Source organism: Dromiciops gliroides, chromosome 6, assembly GCF_019393635.1.
Source record: "Dromiciops gliroides isolate mDroGli1 chromosome 6, mDroGli1.pri, whole genome shotgun sequence".
NCBI lineage: Eukaryota > Metazoa > Chordata > Mammalia > Microbiotheria > Microbiotheriidae > Dromiciops > Dromiciops gliroides.
Genome location: NC_057866.1, coordinates 127,376,450 through 127,394,753, shown reverse-complemented (window position 1 = coordinate 127,394,753; position 18,304 = coordinate 127,376,450). Strand labels below are relative to the sequence as shown.

The following is an 18,304-nucleotide window of genomic DNA, read 5'->3' as shown; positions in this document are numbered from 1 at the left end:
TTCCAAAAGAACTGTGAGTTTATAAAAATGTGCTATGAAGTAACTCTGTGTCCTACATACACTACTACATTGTATGTATCTGCTGAAAAGATGTTCCACTTCTTAGGCCTTGGCCCTCCCCTGCCCCCAAATCTGAAACAGTAGTTCCATTGGTCTAGGGAAGCTGAAATGTCCTGGTTCCTCCCCTCCCCTCCCATCACGGGGGGGGGGGGGGGGGGGAGCGACAGATCGGAGTGGGAGGGATGGAGTATGGATGGGATGGGTTCAAGGGACCCAGTCCCAGAAAGAGGTTACTGGCCACTAAATGCATTATATTTCTGTGTGTTACTGAACAAGTTGTTTAACTTCCCTGGGTCTCAGTTTCCCTAATGGTGCAATAGGGATGATGATAATAATAACACCCAGGTCTGTCAACAGCTGTCTTCCTGGGGTAATGGCACTTTACAGATGTTGTCCAATTTGATCTTCCCAAGAACCCTAGGAGGTGGGTGCTGTTATTACCCCCATTTTAAGGTTGGGGAAACTGAGATGAAGTAAAGTTTCTTGCCCAGAATCACACAGTGCGGAATTCTCTAAGGCAGACTTTTGAACCGTTTCTTCTGATACCAGATCTAACACCCTCCCTCCAGGGTTTTAGGTGCAGGGCCTTCTTCATCTAAGCTGCCACTACCCCATTGTACAGATGAGTGAACTAAAGTCTAGAAAGGCTGCAATGTTGGGAATAATTTGTCCAGCATCTTACAGGGACTAAGTAATAGAATCGAGATACAATCCCAAGTCTTCTAACTCCAAATCCAGTGCTTTCCCCCACCCCTGCCACACTATCTACCTTTCCTTCATTCTCCTTCCCGTGGTGGGAAAAGACTATAAATCCCAAGGTCTTTAGAGGCTCAGCCCTCTTAGCATAGCAAGCTAGCCAGTCTGAGACATCTCTGAATGACTTAACACATGCACATGTTTCTGTAGTGGGTCCCATTTCCTCAGGAAGTGCTGTTGGAGATAACAACTCTTTGGCCTGATGAACTAATTCAGACTCATGATTTCATGAGTTATCCCCTTCCATCTATCACTTGAGTTTTATAACAAGTGGCTCTTGGAAGCAGCACTAAGGTGACTGAGTAATTAACTAATGATCTGGCCTTGAGCACAGCTTAAGTATTTGGTGACTTAAAATAATACCATATAGGCAGTCGTTCACTCAACTTTACCATAGGATCTGCTCTTAGCCCAGAGCCACCCTACCCCAGAGAACATAACACTGGCTTATGACTTAGGTCATCAACACCAAAGCAGGGGTTCTTAATTTGGGAACTATGCATTTAAAAAAAAAAAGTATTTTGATCTAATTGGTTCCCCTTTGTAATCCTATGTATTTCATGCATTTAAAAACATTATTTTGAGAAGGAGTCCTTAGCCTTTACTAAACTACCAGGATTTATGATGCAAAAAAGGTGGAGAGCTGCCCAAAGAAGTTTGAGATTTCTATTCTTTATCTTCCCTGTTCTAGGTTATTTTCTCTCTTGCAAAGCTTCCCTTTACTACATCATCCTAATGAGTTGGAAGGACTGCTTTAACGAGGGCAAGGAAGGACTTTGTGTTCCCATGAGTTATATCTCTGAGATGCTTCCTCCAAATGCTGGTAGGAATGTCAGGGTGAAGGGAAGAAGCAGGAGTCGTGACAAGAGATGAGAAAGAAAAGGGGGGAAGGGAGCCTTGCATGAGAGTCTTTACATAAAAATTCAGTGGTCCTAATGATATAATTAGGAATATTGCTTCCATATAATTCCTGTAGAAGTCCTTATTTCACTGTGAGAAACCAGAGCCATTTTATCATCATGAAATTCAGAAAGGGGGGCAGCTAGGTGGCGCAGTGGATAAAGCACCAGCCCTAGATTCAGGAGGGCCTGTGTTCAAATTTGACCTTAGACATTTGACACTTACTAGCTGTGTGACCCCGGGCAAGTCACTTAACCCTCATTGCCTTACAAAAAGAAAAAAGAAAAAGAAAGAAAATAAGAAAGGCTTTGTTTTCTAGATGAATTTGGAGGTTGATGCTTGTCAGAGAGTTTTTGTGAAGGCATTTTGCTTAGATATCTACAGGGCAGGATGGCGGAATCCCCTGCTACAGTATAAAGTAGGTGTGTGTCAGTTAATTTTTCAGCACTCCCAGAAAACCCAAGTCTATACAATTAGAGGGACTTCCCATCTGCATTGGCAGAGGACTTTCCACTCTGGGAATTCCTTATAAATTTTAAGTCCAGACAACACCCACCACCTCTCCAACACACACACCCAATGACAACAACATCTAGGTTAAAACCTACTGGGTTAAATCAAGTGGAACTTCACAAAATCACAAACCCAGTAACCCAATCTTTCTCTTTTTTTCAAATAGATAGGGGGAGAAAGAGCTGGGAAATGAATTCTCAGCAGACCCCGGGGGATGTAGAAAAGATCTGGTCTTTCTATTATGACCAACTCAAACCTAATGTAGCTGTCATTGTCCTTCAGAGAAGGGCTCAGTATTTTTTTGTAAACTTCTCTCAATACTTTTGGGCCCAGTCCCAGAGCTCAGTGAATTTGGAAGTTTCATCAATGCAAGAGCTGAAAAACAAAGCTCTCCTTTTGGAAAGAAAAAGATGTTAGCTAGTGAGATGTAAGATGCTAGCTGAAAAAGAAATCATGTTCTTTACCAGTCCTTCCCAGTCATAGGGTCGAATTCTCTTCTTCAGAGTAAATAAATTCCTATCAGTGGCTAAGGGTAATGAGGATGTTCATTTATGAACAATCAAAGGTTAGATTTCCTTACCCAGGGGGTGATGGAACACAGAATAAGTTGGTCGGGCCAGGAACCATAATCAGGACCAATTTAAATGAGTAATTTAAGTAATTTGAATCTATTCTAGGTGAGGAGGAGGGGAAACACATCGGGTGTTTTACTAGGGACAGAGTTTTGAGGGACTACAGCTGGCCTACTAAATTTCAGGCTGACTTGATTTCAAGATAGACCATAATGACAGTTTTGGTACTGAGATTAAAATGCTCTATAATATTTTTTTGGAGTGGCCGGCTCAATGGAAACACAACTCTGTTCCATACTGAAGTTGCTACTAGTTAATGCAAATTGATTGTCATTGTCTGCTGTAATAGGGTTGACAGCCTAGAGGGCAGCTCTCTACAAAAAGGCTAATTAAAGCTCATTGTATTAAAGTGGGTCATGCTATGAAAAAGGATCCTCCAGTCCCCAGTACTTAATATTCCATGTGTGTGCATAGGTGCCATTCTTCATCTATAATACTTTGTCATTTTATTCAGCTGCGGTTACTTGAGGTCTCAATTAATTAGGCCTTCTCTATTAAAGAAGCGTTCCAGGGGCAGCTAGGTGGCCCAGTGGATAAAGCACCAGCCCTGGATTCAGGAGGACCTGAGTTCAAATATGACCTCAGACACTTGACACTTACTAGCTGTGTGACCCTGGGCAAGTCACTTAACCCTCATTGCCCTGCAAAACAAACAAACAAAAAAGAAGCCTTCCCCCCTCCCCTGAAAAAAACCACAACAACCAAAAACACTATTTCAAGGAAACTGTGCTATACCAAACTCATATTAGAGCATGGAATCAACAGGAGACTAATATTTGGTGTTACAGTTTAATAAAGGCATGCCAGTATTCCTGAAGTAAAGCATGTTACCCATTGGCTTGAGCCGTGGAAATTCTGGTTACGAGTTAGGGAAAAGCACTAGGAGACATCTCATTACGAGCCTTTCCTTTTCAGGCAGTGAAGTTAGTGACTCACCTGTGTTCATCTATCTTTGTGCCTCCCTCAGGCCTGGTACAATGCCGCCCAGACGGCAGGAGTTTAATAAATGTTTGTTGAACTGAAATGGAACAGCTGGGGCAGCCCCCAAGAGCAATCCAAATCAGAAGACTAGAGTCACTTACTCTGGTTCATTTTCCAGTCATTTCACTGATTCCTGATCTACTCCCTTCCCCAGGTGTCTGCAGATAGTAGCTCATCCCCACCCACTTGGTCTGTGCTATTCTTGTGTCTGATTATTTTTAAATCTGTAAATCCTGGGAGGCAGCTAGGTGACACAGTGGATAACGCATCAGCCCTGGATTCAGGAGGACCTGAGTTCAAATCCGTCCTCAGACACTTGACACTTACTAGCTGTGTGACCCTGGGCAAGTCATTGCCCCACAAAAAAATTAAAATTAAAAAAGGATAATGTATAAAACACTTCATAATTTTTCAAGCACTATACAACACAGGAAGTATTAAATCAGTCCTTGGTACAGGGTTATAGCATTCAATCATTCTTTCCAGGCATTCTTTGTTTTCCTTGGCCTCTCCAGTTCCCAGGGTTCTTTTCTGCTACTGAAGGGTCACTCTTCTTTTTATTGGACTTCCCTGATCCCATTCCAAGCTCAGGCCTAATTTCCTTAGCTAGATTCTTAGAGAATCCAAGATGGATTTTGTTGTTGTTTATGTTTTGCTTTTGTTTTTTCTATCTGGGCACCAGATCCGCTTCCAACTTCCCTTTGGCTTTAGGTTAAAATCATTGAGGACCACCCAGGCTGCCACCTCATCTCTGTCCCTCTGGACTCTGCCCACTGGAAATCTTTGACCAGCCTTTCACCTGATTATGGCCACTCAACCTTTGAGGGTGCTTGGGTGGCTGTTTATTGAATTGAATTGATCTGCCTGTGAATAACAGATCTCAAATATTTTGGTAGTTAAGGGAAGGGAGATAGTCCCATGGACACTTACTCCCCCTCCAGCCACATCCAGACTTGTAGTCACCACCTTTTTTGAAAGTGACTAAATAATTCCTGTTTCTTTAGAATAACTGTAGTTTTGTGCATTTCTCCCCAGAAATGGTTCAAGGAGCGCCTGGCTCAGTGGCGGCAGTCCGAAGGACTCCCCTCAGAATGTGGCTCTGTTACAGATTGAGGAAGATGACCCGGAGACCTCCATCTTCTCCATCCACACCATGAAGACTGTCTGTTATTCCTCCCCTGGGTTTAGTCAAGTTATTTTTGTTTTGCAGTATAGTTTTGTATGTTCAAATGTTAGCCACTCTGCTATTTAACATGTTTTATTTTTAAAACGTACATAACAGAAAAGAAGTTATATGAAGCTCTATGCAACTTAAATATAACAAATGGCTTAGCTGGGAAAGTAATGCAATAGGTGGGCTCGTATTCCATAGCTCCTGAACAGATTATTCCCACAGTGTGTCACTGTTTGCAGTTTACCCTTTACTTATACCTCACAGCAATAGCAGAGGCCTCCCACCAGTGCTTCTGCTGAAAAGAAAGAGCTGGGGGTGGGGGAAGAATGCCTTCCAAGAGTGCTTTACAAATTAATTTTCCTTATGTTCAGTTCAACTAAGTGGATACAGTTAAGTATTCTCAAGGCACCTAGATTATGAAACAGCTTCCGAGACACTGGCTGCATTAACTTGGACAAGGCCCAATTAGGTGGGAAGAGCCCAGAAAGTCCACAACAGTCCAAAAAAAATACCAATTAAAAGGAAAGCAAGAGTGGCCCTGATTTCATTTTATTTAAATGCATGGATTCAATTTATTTGGCTAAATAAAATAAACTTACTTTTTCCTGAAATGATATTGTTAATAAAACCATAACTTTTTGTTGGAAACACTTTGGAGTCTTGTAGCATTGTACGGATTTGTAATGGGAAAATTAAGTACATGTGGTTGTGGAGCTCAAGGAAAAGACGGGTCATCCAATAGGGTGACCTCCAAGGGTAGTCAAAGTGAAGTTCTTCACCTGGGCCTGTCTCAGTGGATAATTTCACCTGTTATGGTCCTGGGCTTGTGGTGTGGAAATAAGAATCTCCTGTTCTGTAGAACCCCCTCTTACAATCTGGGAGGCCAGAGAAGACTGACAACTGAGGGTCCCAGGGCAGTGTTGTGCGTGAGAGAACACATACTTTGTGAGAACCTGGACATGGAGGCAATTGACAAAGAAATGCAGACATTTGCACCCCGTTTCCTTGACCCCTAAGACATTTCTAGGAACGTACTCAGGATTGGGAAGGAGGGTACATCTTATTTAGTTTGTTCAATCAATCTGGGGTGGAGAGGGTGATGTATCTTTCTATCTAGGAGTTTCAGAGAGTTTTGGGGGGTTTTAATCTGCCACTAACACTGACCAAAAGACATTTCAGCCTCTAGGTTTTTCAGTAAACATGCAACACACTCTGTGTAAGAGCCCCACATATGAAAGCTCCTGTTATATAGTGTCAAGTTTGAAAAGTCCCCAGCACACCTCTGAACCACCATCTAGCATGCACAGTCCATGTTTCCACTTATTTAGACTAAAAAACCCCCTAAAATACAAAGCATTCACATTTGAACAGCATACAAATGTTTACGAGTCCTTATTAAGCATGCTTGGCGTGCTTTTAGCCTGTATGCCTTCAAGTAATTCATCCATAAACAAATGTACAGAGCGCTGGGCTTTAAATTGAATAGAATCTCCGATCTGGCTTGTTTCCCTGTGCAACTCTATTAGTGGTATTCAGACCATCTGTCTGTGCACAGGGCTGGGCCCTGGCCTGCCCTTCGCAGAAAACAAGAGAGTGACAAGTCATGGATGAGAACGGAATGAACACAGCAAACACCTGGCATTTATAGAGCCTCTAATATTGCCAAAGTATTTTCATGTAGCTTGGTCTCGTCGCAATCCTTTGAGGTAGAGAGCGAAGTTTATGTTCCCCGTATGGCAAAAAGAAGTCTATATAAGCTCAGTAACTGGCCAAATGCCACTCGTTATGAGTGAAAAGTGAAACCTGGACTACATTCTAGAATGCTTTCCACCACAGCCCAGCCCTCTAGTTAGCAGCAGAGATGTGCATTTGGAATGAGGAGAGGAGAAAGCTAGGTAGAGCATCACAGTTCAGAAGGGCATCTTTTGTCATCAAATCTCTGCTTATTTTGCTTATCTGAGCAGAAGGGTCTGGGAATGGTGCCCTTGGCTGGCATGTGATGAGGAAGGAAGGAGAATTTCAATGCAGGCCCTTTGTGACAGTCAGCCAGAAGTCTCTAGTGGGGTGCTCCTGGGATCTATCCAAGTCCTGTTGCTATTAAATCACAAGGTACATATAGTTTACTTATTAGATTTGCAGAAGCCCCAACTTATGCTAGATGATCAAACCATTCTAAAAAAAAAAATCACAACAGGTTACAGTGATTAACTGAAGCTAATGAATTTAATAGAATAGGGCAGCTAGGTGGCATAGTGGATAAAGCACCGGCCCTGGATTCAGGAGGACCTGAGTTCAAATCTGACCTCACAGACACTTGACACTAGCTGTGTGACCCTGAGCAAGTCACTTAACCCTCATTGCCCTGTAGATAGATAGATAGATAGATAGATAGATAGATAGATAGATAGATAGATAGATAGATAGATAGATGGATGGATGAATGAATTTAATAGAATAAAGGTAGCAGCTATACTTGAGAAAATATGAAATGCACAAGTACAGGATGAGAGAGTTACAGCTAGACAAGGCCTGAGGGATTTAGTGGAATCCACTAAGCTTTGGAACACCCATCCTGGGGCTGAGCTGTCTTGATTGGTGAGTGATTAAGTGCAAACTAACCTACCTCATTCTAGCTAGCCAACCCCCAACAAGGACACCCTTCACATTTTGTCCAGTTGCTCATTGGCCATCTTTCCATCTTCCCTGCTACCATACTTCCAGAACATTTTCCTCCTACCACCCACATGTTTCACCTCTTGCTTTGGGCACTATAATAAAATTAATACTACTATTGCTTCTATAAAGACATGTCAATCAACTGCCCTATGTATCAACTCACTATTCCTGTGGCTCCCCAGATCCCAGATTCCTTCTCTGGCTGTTGTTGAATCATTTCAGTTTTGCCTGACTCTTCCTGACCCCATTTGGGGTTTCCTTGGCAAAGACACTAGAGTAGTTTTGCCATTTCCTTCTCCAGCTCATTTTATAGATGAGGAAACTGAGGCAAACAGGGTGAAGTGACTTACCCAGGGTTGAATGGCTACGAAGTTTCTGAGGTAGATTTGAACTCAGGTCCTCCTGACCCCAGGGCCAGCATTCTATCCAGCTTCATTACCTAGCTGGCTACCATTCCCCTATATATATTGTCTCCCCCATGAGAATGAAAGTTCATTTACAGTAGGGACTGCCTTTTTGCTATAGAGATGACTGGGAGCCCAGTGTGGTGCACACCCCCACCCCACATACACAACTAACTCCCTAACTCATCCCACAGCTAACTTGAAATTCCTATTGAATTAATCTTGTCAAGCAAAACCAAGGGAATTGTTACACCTGCCTTTAAAAAAAAAATGCATGACTCACTTGGAACAGTTCCTTTAGAACACACCTGGGGACCAGATATATTAATTAGTGGGGAAAGTTTGGCATGCCCTGACCAATAGCTTCTGAATGGGAGTCTAAATTATAGACATTTTTTGGTTTTGTTCCAAACTTGTGATTTTATTGATGATGGGGAACTCCTGGTGTGGAAACTTCCTCCACTGATGCAGACTCACAACTCACCTATGATTTTTAGTCTTAGAGAGATGAACAGGGCCGGGAGAAGCTAAATGACTTCGTTGTAGCCACACAGCTAGTATGTAGAAGAGGTAGGATTGAAAGCCAGGTTTTCCTGACTCCAAGGCCAGAATTCCCATCTACTATGCAGCTAGGCAATGTGGTGGATAGAGTGCTGAGTCTAGAGGCAGGTAGACCAATCTGTCTGAGTTCAAATCTAGCTTCAGACACTTACTAGTTGTGTGACCCTGGGCAAGTCACTTAACCCTGTTTGCCTCAGTTTCCTTATCTATAAAAATGAAAAGCAGAATGAAATGGCATGGGACAGCTAGGTGGCACAGTAGATAGGGCAATGGCCCTGGATTCAGGAGGACTTGAATTCAAATCTGGCCTCAGACACTTGACACATACTAGCTGTGTGACCCTGGGCAAGTCACTTAGCCCTCATTGCCCTGAAAAAAAAAAAAAGAATGAAATGGCAAATGACTCCAGTATCTTTGCCAAGAAAACCCCAAATGGGGTCACAAAGAGTTGGATACAACTGAAATGACTGAACAACAACAGTGCCATACTGCCTCCCACAGAAGGTGTAAAATGGTCCAGTAAACTTTTTTTTGTGGGGCAATGAGGGTTAAGTGACTTGCCCAGGGTCATACAGCTAGTAAGTATCAAGTGTCTGAGGCAGATTTGAACTCAGGTCCTTCTGAATCCAGGTTTGGTGCTTTATCCACTACATACCTAGCTTCCCCTCCAGTAAACTTGAGGAGCAAAATGTTCCTCCATATTGGTGTCTGGAGTAGAAATTTCTTGATGTCTATTGCTCCTAGGGTCAAAGAGTAGAAGAGAATGAAAAAGATTGACGGTTCCCAGTTAATTTCCCAAACTGTGAGTTTATTTCTCTTTATGAGAGAAATGGCGATGTCCTCTACATATTTCACCAATTTTGCTGTGCCAAGACTAACACTGGGCATACTTTTATGTTCCAGGGCTCTGTTCTTGTTCATGTACGTTTTTTTTTTTTTTGGGAGGCAATTGGGGTTAAGTGACTTGCCCAGGGTCACACAGCTAGTAAGTCTTAAGTGTCTGAGGTCAGATTTGAACTCAGGTACTCCTGACTCCAGAACCAGTGCTCTATCCACTACGCCACCTAGCTGCCCCTGTTCATGTACATTTAAGACCAACTTTGATCACTCCAAGGCCCCTGAGCCCTAATTTGTTGAACTTCTTCCTCATTTAACTTGTATTGCCTTCAGTCTCTCCCTTCTCCAATCTATACTCCATTCAGTAGCCACAATAATTTTCCTATCACATTGGTCTGATGATGTCCCTCCCATTCTCCACAGCCATCAGAGATCCCCTATTACTTTTAGTGTAAAAGAGAACCTCCTTAGTCTGACATTTAAGACCCTCCACTATATACTGGACTTCTGTGGTGGTCCAGTTACATTGCCATCCCTTTCAACTGATCTTAAGTTAGGGAACTAATGTTAGACCTGTGATCCGGGCTTCCCAATACCCTTTTATTTGAGTGTGGAGAAACTTCTAGTTAAAAGTTAAAAGAACTTCTTTGATGTTTAATTTTTTTTAACTTGTTACTTCAAGGTGTATATATTCCAATAGGTTTTATTGTCAAGGTGGCTCTTTAGGGAGAGAGAGAGTAAAAGGAAAGTGGGGAGCTTTCCCTGTCGCCGCTGAACTGAGTGGGAGGCAGAGGCTCCCGGGTGTTTTCAAGATTTAGCTTCACCGGTGAACCGCTGCCATGGCGGAGGAAGGCATTGCTGCTGGAGGTGTAATGGACGTTAACACCACTCTACAAGAAGTGCTGAAGACCGCACTCATCCACGTTGGCCTAGCTTGTGGAATTTGTGAAGCCGCCAAAGCCTTGGACAAACGCCAAACCCATCTTTGTGTTCTTGCTCCCAACTGTGATGAACCTATGTATGTAAAATTGGTTGAAGCCCTGTGTGCTGAGCACCAAATTAACTTGATTAAGGTTGATGACAACAAGAAGCTGGGTGAGTGGGTAGGCCTCTGTAAAACTGACAGAGAAGGGAAGCCCCGCAAAGTGGTTGGCTGCAGTTGCGTTGTTGCTAAAGACTATGGCAAGGAATCTCAGGCCAAAGATGTCAACCAAGAATATTTTAAATGCAAGAAATGAGTAAATAAAAACCTTGGTCTGATTTGAGAAAAAAAAAAGGAAAGTGGGGAGATGGGAAAAAGGGGATATGGGAAGGGAGTCTGTGATCTATATTTATGTTTTATAAGAGTAATAATACAGGGGGCAGCTAGGTGGCACAGTGGATAGAGCATTGGCCCTGAAGTCAGGAGGACCTGAGTTCAAAGCCGGCCTCAGACACTTAACACTTACTAGCTGTGTGACCCTTAGCAAGTGTCCAGGTGAAAGGCAATGAAGGCTTGAACTTGGGTGGGGGGTTGTAGTATGTGTGGAGAGAAGGGTATGTAAGAGACATTGTATAGATAGGATCCAGGAGACTCAACAAGAGATTAGATATATATGGCTGGGGACATGGGGGGAGGGGTGTCATGGGGTCAAAGATCACTTGGAAAGCACAAGCCTAAGCAGCTAGGAGGAGAACAATGCCATCTAATGAAATAGGAAAGTTGGGAAGCAGGTTGCAGGGCAGGCTCAAGTGAGGAAGGGGATGAGTTCAACTTAAGATAAACTGACCCTGAAACACTGGTAGAACAAAAAAGGCAATGTGATATGGTGGAAAGAAGGCTGGATTTAGAATCAAAGAACACAGTTTCAAGTCTCTACTCATTTATTTATTTATTTATCCCCCCCCCTTTTTTTTTGGTGAGGCAATTGGGGTTAAGTGAATTGTCCAGGGTCACACAGCTAGTAAGTGTCAAGGGTCTGAGGCCGGATTTGAACTCAGGTACTCCTGAATCCAGGATTGGTGCTCTATCCACTGTGCCACCTAGCTGCCCCTACTCATTTATTTTTAATACCTGTGGAACCTTAGAGAAGCCAATTAACTTTTTTAAAAAATTAATTTAATTTTACTTTCAGTTCCAAATTCTCTCCCTTCCCAATCTTCCTCTCCAAGCCATTGAGAATGCAAGAAAAATAAAATGTTTACAAATATATATATATATACATGCAAAACAATATTCAGCATTAGCTATGTCCCCTGCCCCCTCAAAAAAAGGTAAGAAAAAGAAATAGAAGAAAATATGCTTCCATCAGTACTCTGAGTCTGCCAGTTCTCTTTCTGGCAGTAAAAAGCACATTTCATAATGGGTGCTTTGGAATTGTGGTCCAGCATTATGTTGATTAGTTCCTCAGTCTTTCAAAGCTAATTATCTTGCAATATTGCTATTATTGTGTAAATGTTCTCCTGGCTCTGTCAGTTCATTTTACATTAGCATATGTCTTCCCAGATTTTTCTGAAACCATACCCTTAATTTCTTACAGCACTATTGTGTATTATTATACTTATATACCATAATTTGTTAAACCATTCCTCAACTGAGGAGCATCTCCTTAGTTCTCAATTCTTCACCACCATAAAAAGAGCTGCACATATGAGTCCTTTTCCTCTTTCTTTGATATCTTTGGGGCACAGACCTAGTGTCATTATCACTGGGTCAAAAGGTATGTATAGTTTAATAGTTTTTCGGGCATAGTTCTAAATTGCTTTCTGGAATGGATGGACTAGGTCACAGCAATACCAACAGTGCATTATTTTCCCACATCACCTCCAGCATTTGGCATTTTCCTTTTTTGTTATTTTAGCCTATCTAAACTTGCTATAAAGGATTTTTTCTGTTTACTGCTTGTTTTCTAATTTTAGCTGCATTGGTTTTGTTTGTGCAAAACTTTAAAAATTTAATGTAATAAAAATTAAATTCTTGTGAAACTGTCTGTCTTTTATTTGGTCATGAACTCTTCCCCTATCCATAGATGTGCCAGGTGTTTTGTTTTTTTCCATGCTGTACTAAATAGCTTATATCACCCTTTATGTCTAGATCATATGCCCATTTTGAGTTCATCTTGGTTTAATGTGTGAGATATTGGTCTATGTCTCATTTCTTCCAGACTTTCCAGTTTTCCCAACAGTTTTTATCAAATAGTATGTTCTTGCCCTGAAAGCTGGGATCTTTGGGTTTATCAAACACTAGATTACTGTGCCCATTTGCTTCTGTATATTATATACTTAACCTGTTCCACTGATCAGCCTCTCTATATCTTACCCAGTACCTAATCATTTTTTTTTTTTGGTGAGGCAATTGGGGTTAAGTGACTTGCCTAGGGTCCCACAGCTAGTAAGTGTCAAGGGTCTGAGGCCAGATTTGAACTCAGGTCCTCCTGAATCCAAGGCCAGTGCTCTATCCACTGTGCCACCTAGCTGCCCCCTGTACCTAATCATTTTAATAATTATAGCTTTGGAGCATAGTTTTGTATTGTTGCTAAAATTCTAGCTATACTGTCTAAAAATCAAATGAGTGGTCACCAATAAATTAGAAGCTTTAGCAAGAGTTCAGACTTTTAAGTATTTATTAAAGAGCATTAGGATCTAATGATCAGAGAGAAAGGTAAAAATCTAACTATTTCTAAGAGACCCCATCATCCGACCTGCCATAGTGAGGTCAGGAACAAAAAGGACCCAACCCTCCCTTCTTCCTCCCAGAAGCCTCTCCTCGAAAACCAAAACAGCCCGTACACATACATACATACATACACACACACACACACACACACACACACACACACACAGCTCCAAGCTAATTGGCTGGTAGCTTTGATAGACAGTACCCATGAGTAAATGTCAGTTCCTGACGCCAAGGAACTGACCTTCCAAGCCACATGGCTTGCCCTCGGATGTCTTCTCCTCATGGCGGAGCTTTCCTACAGTAACTCTCCAGCAGGGGGCATCACCCCCATTGTCACAGTTTGAGATGTGGTACTCCTAGTCTCTCTTCCTTTCCATTTAAAAAAAATCAATTCCCTTGATAGTCTTGTGAATGAACTTTTCTAGGCCTTAGCTAGCTCACCTGTCAAATGAAGGGCTTGAACTGAATGAACTCAAAGGGACCTGCCCTAAGTATATGATCCTTTAATCCAAATGGAGATGGAGGCCCAGATCTCAAAGGAGAGATTGGAGGTGGGGCCATTTGCATTGGGGTTGTAATTGAACCTCTAGAAACAGATGAAATCATCAAGGGAGACAGTGTCAAAAAAAAAAAGAGAGAGAGGAAGACCTAGTATGGACCCTTGAGGGCTACTACCACTTAGCATATGGAAAGGGATCAAGGGATAAGCAAAGAAGACACCCCCCCCAAAAAAAAAAATGTGAAAGAAGTAAGGAAAAAATCAGGAGGCAGCACTGTCATGGATGTCACAGAGGATTTTGTATTCAGGAAAGTGTGTTGTGACTAGTGTCTAATGTCACAGAAAGGTCAAAAATGCCGAGAAGTGAGAAAAAGCTCCACATTAAATGTATGAGACGGGTGGCAAAACAAAAGCTAGAAAGTTAAAGCATGGACATTCCCGAGACTGAAATGCTTCGGTCCAACGGGATGTAAAATCATGAGCTTTCAAAAAATACAAAAAAACCTGGGAGGACTGATTCATTCTTTGGCTTTCATCAAATAATGACAAATGGTGTGTTGCTCTCCAGGAAAGAACGGATGGAAAGAACAGAAGAATTTAAGGTGATGTGGGAGTTGGAAGCTTAAACATTAGGCACTTTATTGTAACATTAGAGTTTTGCCCTAAGCCACAAAATATCATTTTAGAATTAGAGAAAATGGTGATTTGAGGTGTCTGAGTACTTTAAAGGTATCTCGAAGTACTTAATTATGCAAATGTTTACTAACAATCAAAGTAGATGGCAGACCACACAAAAGTACCTGAAAATGGGAGGGTAGGGGTGGGAATGTTGGTCACACTTGATGGAAAACAATTTGATTTGATGGCCCATTATTTAGATTTACACCTCAACATTAGAGAGGTAGGTAGCTGTGGACCAATAGAATTAGAGATATGGCCTCAGAACCAGGAAAACCTGGGTTTAAATCCTGCCTTTGACACTTACTAGCTGTGTAACCCAAGGCAAGTCACTTAATAGCTTAGTGAAATTGCATAGCAGGTACCAACCTGTATCAACAGAAAGAGTTTCCTCATCTGAGAGTACCATATACCAACAAAATCACAGGCCCAGTCTACATCCTTATCTTGGGTACAATAAAGAATTAACCTTTAGGGCAGCTAGGTGGCACAGTAGATAAAGCACCGGCCCTGGATTCAGGAGGACCTGAGTTCAAACCCGGCCTCAGACACTTGACACTTACTCTAACTGTGCGACCCTGGGCAAGTCACTTAACCCTCATTGCCCTCCCCCCCAAAAAAAGCTATTAAGCAAGAATTAACCTTTAAATCACTTTCCAGATGGTACAGAGAATCATCCATCTCAACAAATTACTGGAAAGGCTTTGAACAAGAAGACACATTCCATTCTTTTTATGTGGTGGTCACACCCCAAGATAATTAAATTTGAGGATGGGATATTTCATGATACGAACTTTGTCACTGGAATAGAAACATCTTGAGTCTAATCCAGTTACAACTAAATGTATTAAGTAAAGGCCTATATTGTACATGAAAATGGAATATATAATTTTGTTTTAATGACTATCAAATTCTTCAGTGAAACTGGGGAGCCAAAAGACTCCACTCTCAATCCAAGCCTGGTTTGATAAGATAGGAGAGGCTATGGTAAGAGCTAAACACCCATTAGAGATAAAAATACCCCTGAACCCCATGTCCAGTTGATAGTTTTAGAACACTGGAGAAAGAGGCAGGCTAGGGAATATGCATTTATAAAGCACCTACTGTGTACCGGGCACTGTGAAAAGCACTTTTTAGAAATATTCTATCATTTGATCCTCACAATAACCTTACAAGGTAAGTGCTATTATTATCCTCACTCTACAGTTGAATAAACTGAAGCAGATAGAGGTTAAGTGATTTGACCAGGGTCACACAACTAGTGTTTAAGTGTTCCACCTTCAGGGTCAATGCTCTGTCCGCTATGCCATCAGTTGCCTCACATCAATTTTAATGGAGAACATCAAATACTTTGATATTTTTCTGGGTCTGTGCTTTCATCAAGGTTGATATATATGACAAAGCCACTTGATTCCTATCTTTATTTTTTCCCCTGAGAGAGAACTAGAATACTGAATGTAGTGGAGACGGTCTTCCTGGTCTTTTATTCTGAGCCTTTACAGAGAGGAGAGAAACTTCTTTAAAGCTTTTATCAACAGCGAAATGTAATTTTTGTTGTGATACTACAAAACATACATTTTGTTGTTGTTTGTTCAGTGGTTTTTCAGTTATATCTGAATCTTTCTGACCCCATTTTTGGGGTTTTCTTGGCAGATACTGGAGTGCTTTACCATTTCCTTCTCATTCTCATTTTACACATGAGAAAACTGAGCCCAAAAGGGTTAAGTGACTTTCTCAGGATTACACAGCTAGTAAGTGTCTCAGGCTGGATTTGAACTCGGGTCTTCCTCACTCCAGGCCATGCACTCTATCCACTGTGCCACCTAGCTGTCCTAAAATGATAGTTATTCTAGATTTTAAAAGGTTAGTATAAATAAGATGATTTTATAGGAACCATAAGAAATCAGAAGTATAAAACTAGGTCTTAATGATTATTTCATCCATAAGGAGTCTGAATAACTTGTCCAAGGAATCAGGTAGAAAACGTAAGAGGAGATTTGAATGCAGGTCACCACAGTGATGGCATATTCCAGGTACCATGCATCTAATCTACTTGTTACCATCAGAATGTTTTTTAATTAAAAACAAAGACACTGACCAAGCAATCAGAATTATGTCATTTGACCAATTAAAATGTGCAAATACTTTAAAAAAAAGATCATCTAACCCAACCATCTCATTTTTAAGAGGCAGAAACTGAAGCCCAGAGCAAGGTCTGCCCAAGGTCATGCAGCAAGTGAGCAGCAGAGGCTGGGATTAGGAACCAGTTCTCCTGACTCCCAACCCAGTGCTCTTTTCTATATAATACAATTGCCTCTTGCCAGTATAGTAGACAGAATGAGAGACTTAAGGAGGGCTTTGCACAGTATATGAGAGATTTCTCTCCTGTGGTATCAGGGTATAAAGGATATAACATCTGTATGGAATAAAGGTGGGCTATACCAGTCTTTCTACCAGACATCTGGAATGGGCTGGAGTATCCTGGATCACAGTGGTCTACATCTGTTGATGAGCAAAATAGATGGTGAGAATAGGTAGTGAGTATATAGAGCATATATAGTTAAGCTAGAAGATGCCTATGACCAGGGGTATTCTTGGGCATCTATTTTAGTCCAGGGTTGAAGTCCATGCTCTGTTTCTCTTAACCAAGTTGGAGGGCAGGGCATGAGTAAGGGTGTTGGATGGGCAGACGGCAACAGCCTGCAAGCCCAGGAATGCAACCGGTTCTACCTTCAGTCAATTTCATCAAGGCAATTGGTCTGATCTTGAGCAACCAAAGCAGAGGTGCCTTGCCAATCAATTGTGCCAAGAGTTCAGGCAAGGCAAGGCAAGACCAGAGGTGTTCACTCCTTTCTCAGAAATGATTTATGGCTCATTTTCCATCACTGTCAGGGACTGGATCCACATGCCCACACTTGTTGCTCTCCCCCTGCCTCAGCTTCCTCTATCACACAAGCTTTTGGACTTTTCTTGCTTACCAGATGTCTCCTGAGCCAGTGATTTTCTCCCTAGTTTCTCTGTTGAAGTAAAGTCAGTAGGGCAATGCAGGACAATATGAAAGACACTGAATTTGAAGTCTGAAGGAATGAGTTCAAATCCTTGTTCCTCCACTATCTACCAGCACGACCTTAAATAGATCACTTTATATCTTTATCCTCTTTTCTAAAATGAGAAGATTGGAATTAAGGGCTCTTAATCTTTTTGTAAATGTGACTTCTTTGGCAGTCAAATGAAGTCTATGCTGCCCTTCTCAGAATGATGTTTTAAAATGCATAAAGTTAAATACACAGGATGACAAAGGAAACAGGTCCAGAACCCCTAGGTTAAGAACTCTTGGACCGGGTGATCTCTAAGGTCATTTACAATTCTAAATCCTAGGATTCTATAATCCAGTGATACATTCATGGACACCCTCTTAGTGTCTGTGCCTGAATAGATATCCCCATTGCTTCAGTGGGACAGCCCAAGCTTGGCCCTTATCTTGTTTCAAACTGGGTGTTGCTACTAGACTGTTTGATAGCACAATACCACTTGTGAGTTATTTTTTACTTCAGTTTTCCACTGTCTTTCTGTGTTACATCCTTTCTACCATTTGGCCCCAGTTCTTAGAGGTGCTTTAAAAAGCAAATATGAGACCAAATTTGCAAAAATAAACTTATTGGACTAAAAAAAAGCAAATATGAGACCTTGTGTAGTGCAATCATATGGGATGATCATGGGTTTTGAAACAGTATTTGTTAAACTAGCCACAAAGAGAAAAACAATGGGTCTCTGGGGTTAATTTAGTTGGCTTCTAGAAGCATCCCAGAGAATTTAGGTCACCGAAGGGCTGCTGGCATTCAGGGTATTTGTTAGCCAGAGATAAAGCCAGAAGTGGACACACCATCTTTGGTTGCTTAATATGAAAGGCATGTGAAATTCCTCGCATTTCTAGGCCTCTGTTTCTTAATGCTTCTAACAGAAGCTCAAATATAG

At 41.7% G+C, this 18,304-nt stretch overlaps 2 protein-coding genes across 6 annotated transcripts in view; both read left to right on the top strand.

The window, feature by feature from the left end:
* HOPX (HOP homeobox) overlaps window positions 1-5,630 on the top strand; it is a 39,289-nt gene extending 33,659 nt beyond the window's left edge. For all 5 annotated transcript variants that reach the window (XM_043973435.1, XM_043973436.1, XM_043973434.1 and 2 more), the window contains exon 3: window positions 4,878-5,630. In XM_043973435.1, coding sequence (XP_043829370.1) covers window positions 4,878-4,955 — 78 coding nt within the window. In that variant the 3' untranslated portion in view covers window positions 4,956-5,630. The remainder of the gene's footprint in view (window positions 1-4,877) is intronic.
* A 4,703-nt stretch (window positions 5,631-10,333) lies between these two features.
* Window positions 10,334-10,732, top strand: LOC122732628 (40S ribosomal protein S12-like). Its single transcript, XM_043972902.1, has one exon. The coding sequence runs from the start codon at window positions 10,334-10,336 to the stop codon at window positions 10,730-10,732; it is 399 nt and encodes a 132-aa protein (XP_043828837.1).
* The last annotated feature ends 7,572 nt before the right edge of the window (window positions 10,733-18,304 follow it).